This window comes from Palaemon carinicauda, chromosome 40 (genome assembly GCF_036898095.1).
Source record: "Palaemon carinicauda isolate YSFRI2023 chromosome 40, ASM3689809v2, whole genome shotgun sequence".
In the NCBI taxonomy this organism is placed as follows: domain Eukaryota; kingdom Metazoa; phylum Arthropoda; class Malacostraca; order Decapoda; family Palaemonidae; genus Palaemon; species Palaemon carinicauda.
The window spans coordinates 15,577,007-15,583,847 of record NC_090764.1 but is presented as its reverse complement, the minus strand read 5'-3'; the positions used below and the strand labels follow the sequence as shown (position 1 = coordinate 15,583,847).

Below are 6,841 nucleotides of genomic sequence, written 5' to 3'. Positions count from 1 at the left end.
CGGTCATCTAAGGCATCGGAGGCAGCAGCAGGGCCTACCGGAACTGCGTCACAATCGCTCGCCATTCATTCCTATTTCTAGCACTCTCTCTTGCCTCTCTCACATCTATCCTCCTATCACCCAGAGCTTCCTTCACTCCATCCATCCACCCAAACCTTGGCCTTCCTCTTATACTTCTCCCATCAACTCTTGCATTCATCACCTTCTTTAGCAGACAGCCATTTTCCATTCTCTCAACATGGCCAAACCAGCTCATCACATTCATATCCACTCTAGCTGCTAACTCATTTCTTACACCCGTTCTCACTCTCACCACTTCGTTCCTAACCCTATCTACTCGAGATACACCAGCCATACTCCTTAGACACTTCATCTCAAACACATTCAATTTCTGTCTCTCCGTCACTTTCATTCCCCACAACTCCGATCCATACATCACAGTTGGTACAATCACTTTCTCATATAAACTCTCTTTACATTCATGCCCAACCCTCTATTTTTTACTACTCCCTTAACTGCCCCCAACACTTTGCAACCTTCATTCACTCTCTGACATACATCTGCTTCCACTCCACCATTTGCTGCAACAACAGACCCCAAGTACTTAAACTGATCCAACTCCTCAAGTAACTCTCCATTCAACATGACATTCAGCCTTGCACCACCTTCCCTTCTCGTACATCTCATAACCTTACTCTTACCCACATTAACTCTCAACTTCCTTCTCTCACACACTTCCAAATTCTGTCCCTAATCGGCCAAGCTTTTCTTCTGTGTCTGCAACCAGTACAGTATCATCCGCAAACAACAACTGATTTACCTCCCATTCATGGTCATTCTCGTCTACCAGTTTTAATCCTCGTCCAAGCACTCGAGCATTCACCTCTCTCACCACTCCATCAACATACAAGTTCAACAACCACGGTGACATCACACATCCCTGTCTCAGCCCCACTCTCACCGGAAACCAATCACTCACTTCATTTCCTATCCTAACACATGCTTTACTACCTTTGTAGAAACTTTTCACTGCTTGCAACAACCTTCCACCAACTCCATATAACCTCATCACATTCCACATTGCTTCCCTATCAACTCTATCATACGCTTTCTCCAGATCCATAAACGCAACATACACCTCCTTACCTTTTGCTAAATATTTCTCGCATATCTGCCTTACTGTAAAAATCTGATTCATACAACCCCTACCTCTTCTAAAACCACCCTGTATTTCTAAGATTGCATTCTCTGTTTTATCCTTAATCCTATTAATCATTACTCTACCATACACTTTTCATACTACGCTTAACAAACCAATACCTCTTGAATTACAACACTCATGCACATCTTCATTTAAAAGTATTAACAGTTAGGTTAGGTATAATGAATGATTCACATGTATTTGGCTGTATTTCATTGTGGTTGTAGCTTTATTATAAAATTTAATGTGTTGTTTTTGAAGGCTTGGAACGAATTAGGCGATTTACATGTAAAACGTGACATCATGCAAAAAAATCACAATACGAAAGCCACTCCAGAACCAATTTATTTTGTATCTAGAAGCATTACTTTATTGATATACAATAAAAAATTGATAAAATATGACTTTGATGATTACAGTATCATGACGCAGCATAATAAATCTACAAAAACTTTACTTTTCATGTTTGACATACGTCCAGATCGAGTTAAGACTCGTCCCTTGGTCGTAAGTTGACTATCTGTAGGCAGTGCTCACCTGGGAGCAGAAGAAAACCAGAACATTCTCTCTCTCTCAGAGAGGCTTATAAGCCTGTTCTCAACACACTCATCTGATTGAATGCATTCTTGTGCACATGCACTTGCTTACGAGAGTGCTCATAAGATCAGAAGCCCATGCCCCTGAAAATGCTCTCTCTCTGGCGTATTTTGCTGTAAGTACACACCTAGAGTTTTGCCCCCAGTGTGAGAAACACATGAACTGGAATGCATTTTTTCCCATAGCCATAAAATGTAACCAGTTCGTAAGAATTTACTTGTTGGCGCTCTCATTGCAATCAGCCTCAATCTGTGTGGAGTGCCACAAGCTTAGAAAGGTAAACTCTGGACAACACAGTCCACAGGCCCTCCCAGAGTGAACGTGCTAGACCTTCAGCAGTATAGGTATTTGACTAGTCACCTAGGTCTTGTGTGGGATCTAAGGCCACCTCCATGGCTGCTTGGGAAGAGAACTCCTTTCCAATGACAGCCTCCGCATTAGAACTGGCCAGGTTCTGCTTTAGAATCAAAGAAATAGAGGGTTGAACCTCAACGACCTTTGCATTGTTTCGACTCCCCTATAGTAGTCGAGAGAAGTCTTGAAACACATCCAGTTATCCAGGACTTGGGGCCAAAATTAATCAATATTTGGGTAAAATAACAGCTTAGGGCAAGTTTCCAGGGTCCTAGTCAACAGGGCTTAAAACCCCCCTTGGTACTCCCCTTGTCTGCAGTAGCTCTCAAAGCATTCAAAATACAAATGTGGAAGTCTATGGGAGAAGTAATTCTCTCATACCGAGTTGATCTAATAGGATCCTCCCCTGGTGCATTTTAGGCAGACGAGATATTGTCAGAAAAGGATTGCACAAGGGGCCAAAGGTACTTCCATAAAAAAAAATAAAAGTGGGGGTGATTTAGAAATAAAGAAAATTTTCTATTGAAAATATTTTAAAAATGAAATATAGAAATTCTCATGGCAAAAATAGCAATGTGAATTTCCAAATTCCAAGCAGAGGTGTCATGAGTTGCATCCCTCAAAAGACTCGGGATTGTATTGTTAGGAAAAAATACAAATTAAGTTTTAAAAACTCAATTAATAGCCTTCCCCAGAACTTGTCATTTAATCATCTGGTCAATCACTTTTTGGCATGTATGCAGTACTAAGTATAATTATACTACTGTACTGTTTTTTCTAGTATACCATCTATTTTATTTGTCCTAACATATATGATTCCGACTGTTACCATACACTAATTTGTGATGCTGCATGTTTTCTATATACTGTACTTTCTAGTCCATATAAAGAAAAATATATCTCAACTTTTAATATTTTATCTGAATTCCATTAGACTTTCTAAATTTAAGAAAATTTCAGAATGAAAATGCAGAAGCAGACTGGACACCACACAAAGTTGAATTGGCTTTATGGACACACAGTATTATTGAGCAGAATAAGCCTGAACTTGTTGCACATATGAAATTAATGCCCGAGGAAGATAATGCTAATAGAAAGAGAAGAAAACTGGAGTAGAAATATGATAAAGGAGATGGTAGCTATAAGAAATAGAATTTTGTAAGTTGAGAATTCTTTTCAATTTTATTTTTCATATTTTGTTCACAGTGAGTTTTCAGATGCATGAAGGTTATAACATAGTGCTGTACAATTATGTTGGATTACTATAAGTAATCCAAGTATTATGATTTCTTTTATTATGGTATGGTTATAGAACATTCCGTAGCAAATAAATTGTGAATGGAACTTCAAATGTCCAAAATTTATTAGAAAAGTAAGCTATTTTTATTATGTACTTTTTAGAAATAAAACTGCCTACTATGAAGTAAATAATTTATCATTAATTTACTTGGTTTTACAAATGTATAACCTTTAATCCTACTCTGGTTGTATAGTATTCCTTTGAATATTACATATATGATAATTGACTGCAATTTATAAAACTCCAGTTTTAACCAGATCCCTCTTGGTGTAATGGGACACACATCCAGGAGCAACATTCGGGGAGAGTCTATCTGGCAAACATATATGTAGTGAAGATGCTCCTGTGGTAGCTCAACTGGAAGACGCGCCCATAAGGCAGGAGCGTCTGGTAGACCTACTTACAGGGAAGAAGAATCTGGGAAAGCATTTCTGGAAAGTGCCCATCTGACAGACACGTCTAAAGGATATGTGCTTGGTAATGTGCGTGCTTTAGTAGACATGCCAGAAAACAAGGTCTATCTATATCAGAATGCTAGAAGGAGTACTTTTATAAAAGAGGTGCGACTGGAGACATGTACGCTTACGATGCATCTGGAAGGCATGCTAGAAAAAGTGAACCTAAGGCAGACCATCTTGGAACTGCTTGGCCAGATGTAACTGGGAGGAGTGCATCTGCAAGGCTAGATAATAGGGAATACTAGTCGGAGAAAGACGTGAAGAGAAGAATCCTCTGCAGGCTTAACTCCAGGTTGAGGTATCTTCTGAAGGTCTGGAATAAAGTAAACGGCCTACGAGGTGCAGCTAAAATTCTCTGTAGGGCCCGGATGGCAACACACCAAAGGACAACTCCTTCAACAGTGGCGAGGGTCAGACACTCAACCTCCAATCTGGAAAGGAAGGAACTGAAGGGTGCTTCCATTAGGATTGGGGGCTGGGGAAGCCTCTCCCTCTGAATGTGGACTGAAGACACTGGAAATGGCTGTGGGCAATGGATGTGTCTGTAGGACGGTCTAGAAGTTCCATGACGATTTGGAGATGCAGCATTTGAGGGGCTGCCTGGTTACACTCTCTCTCTAAAGGTAGACTGGAGACTACCAGCTTCCCTCGGGATGGGCGCCTGGAGGGAAAATCTAGAATTTCCAAGAGGCATCCAAGATCCCTTTCTAAAGAGGAAAGATTTAGCATGGTTGAAGAACCTTGGAGCATGCTCCAAAGAGCTGATGGTTTGGAAGAGACTACCAGAAGGGCAAGGGCCTAGCCTTGAAACTGAAGAATGTAACAGCTTCTCGTAAGGGGAAGATCCTCCGGAGGCAGCCCTGGATGAATACGAAAACCCCAAAGAGTAACTGCTTCTTCTGAAAATGGCTGCTCCTGCTCCCCTCCACAGGAATGTCTGCCTCTAAATCGTAAGGGCTCTACGCTCAAACGGATATAGACGCCCTTTCCAGGAAGGCCTCCCTACCTCGAAGATTGTCAAGGTAAAAGCAGCCCTCTTGACTGAATGAGAGGCTGATGGGAGAGGGAGAAGGGAGTCTTGGTGTTAGGCGAGGGGTCGAGGCTAAGCTAGCTCAAGGATGACTTCAAGGGCACTGCAGACTGCTTCCCAAGGACGGACAAACAACTTAGAATTTACACAATACATAAAAATGCTGGATAAGACAGAAAAAAAATAAATATGCCGAAATTCTAGCCAGCGAGAATTGAAGGTTCTCACTGACGGCTGAAATCTAAGGGTGTTGTCAGGGCCTGTGGGTCATGTTGCCCTTTATAATTTTAATTACAGTGTTACAGTATTGCTGTTATCTGTTTTAAGTAAAGGGTGATGGTTTGTATTCATATAGGGAACAAATCAAATTGATAAGCTGTTAATGAAACATGTAAAGCACATACTATATTAAATATTTATTTACAAAAAATATGAAGTTTTAACAGTTTTATGCTTCAAAAATGCAAACCATTATCCTAACAAGAGCATTTTCTTCAAATCCAATGGTCGGACTAACCTTGGAATGCACACTGCTTCTCACGACTTCCAAAAAGTTAATCCAGGTTAGTGAGAGAAAGAATACTACTGAGAAAGCAAAGATCTTTAGCCTCAAGTCCTCTTATCTAAAGTATTCTATCAAGAAATTTCATAGGAACTAGACTACAGTATCTGGAGCCTACAATTAGGACCTCTGCTGTAATATGGCAGTGTCATCTACATTTGCCTTGAAATAAGTTCTTTACATATTGCCAGTATATCTTTTACTGCGTACCGTATATTACATACCTACATATCAAAGTCTGACAGGAATTTTACCCTGGTAATATTTTGTCTACTTTGTGAGACTTCCTTAAAGGATCAGTGTTCAATATGAAAAATTACTCGCCATAATACAACAAAAATGTAAGACCAAGTGCTCAATATGAAAAATTAAAGGACATAATACAACAAAAATATAAGACATGGAAGTTTTGAGTAATTCTGTAGCATTACATTCACAATAAACAAAATTATCAAAAACTTAAAAAAAATCTATGGAAAACTCTGAAACACCAAAAATATAGAAGCAAATATTCTTTAGAAAAGTTGTATAATTTGTTATATACAAATTTATAAAGCCACTGCTACAGATAATGAACATCCCTAAACACACATTTACTATCTAGCCCTAGTGAAGCAGATTTGGCTTGGACTGACCATGAGGTAATGAAAAGAGCTTTTGTTAGAACTTTAGTTTGTACTCCTATGAATATACAATATCATATAATAACTCTTACTTCTGTCATGCTTGAAATTTAATGCATATTATGTCTCAGACATCAGACCTTTTATTTACTCTCTGTTTGTCTCTACGTTTCTTCAGGAAAGTTAGTGTTGACTTGTTTCTTATGCCATATTCCAAAAGTTTGCAGTTGTCATTGATTAACTTTTCTTTGTCAAAGCATAACCAGTTTGTTTTCCAAATGTAACGCCAACTAATTTTCTTTTTGAGTCCTTTCCTATTCTGAAAAAAACAAATAAACAATAAAGCATAGTTTCAAGTTGGATGAAAACTTATTGATGAAAGATCCAAGGGTATTAACCTAATATGACAAATTCAAAAATAATTTGTATTTTTCCTAACTATACAAACCTTAGCTATTTAATAGGGGTTATTACTTTCGGCGTAGCTGAAATGATGAGCCACTAGAATTTTAACGAGGGTTTACTACCCCACCACTAGTTAGTGGGGGTAGGGAGGGTAGCTTGCTACCCCCCCCCCTCCTCTCACACACACCTGTGCTTGAGATCACTTTGCTTAGAGGTAGGACGTCAAAGGGGATAGGGCTGCGGGCAAGTTTGATTAAATAGCTAAGGTTTGTATAGTTAGGAAAAATACAAATTATCTACGAATTTGTCAT

General features: G+C 39.2%; 2 protein-coding genes across 7 annotated transcripts in view; one reads left to right on the top strand and one right to left on the bottom strand.

The window, feature by feature from the left end:
• Positions 1 to 4,075, top strand: part of LOC137631547 (phospholysine phosphohistidine inorganic pyrophosphate phosphatase-like) — a 197,866-nt gene extending 193,791 nt beyond the window's left edge. For 2 of the 4 annotated variants that reach the window (XM_068363342.1, XM_068363332.1), the window contains exon 5: positions 3,113 to 3,585. In XM_068363342.1, the coding sequence (XP_068219443.1) occupies positions 3,113 to 3,268 (156 nt within the window). In that variant the 3' untranslated portion in view covers positions 3,269 to 3,585. Of the gene's footprint in view, positions 1 to 3,112; positions 3,586 to 3,699 lie in introns of those variants that run through there. The other 2 variants (XM_068363333.1, XM_068363334.1) reach the window with 2 other exon arrangements.
• Positions 4,076 to 5,341: 1,266 nt separating this feature from the next.
• LOC137631549 (U11/U12 small nuclear ribonucleoprotein 25 kDa protein-like) overlaps positions 5,342 to 6,841 on the bottom strand; it is a 38,932-nt gene continuing 37,432 nt past the window's right edge. For all 3 annotated transcript variants that reach the window (XM_068363343.1, XM_068363345.1, XM_068363344.1), the window contains exon 7: positions 5,342 to 6,444. In XM_068363343.1, the coding sequence (XP_068219444.1) occupies positions 6,253 to 6,444 (192 nt within the window). In that variant the 3' untranslated portion in view covers positions 5,342 to 6,252. The remainder of the gene's footprint in view (positions 6,445 to 6,841) is intronic.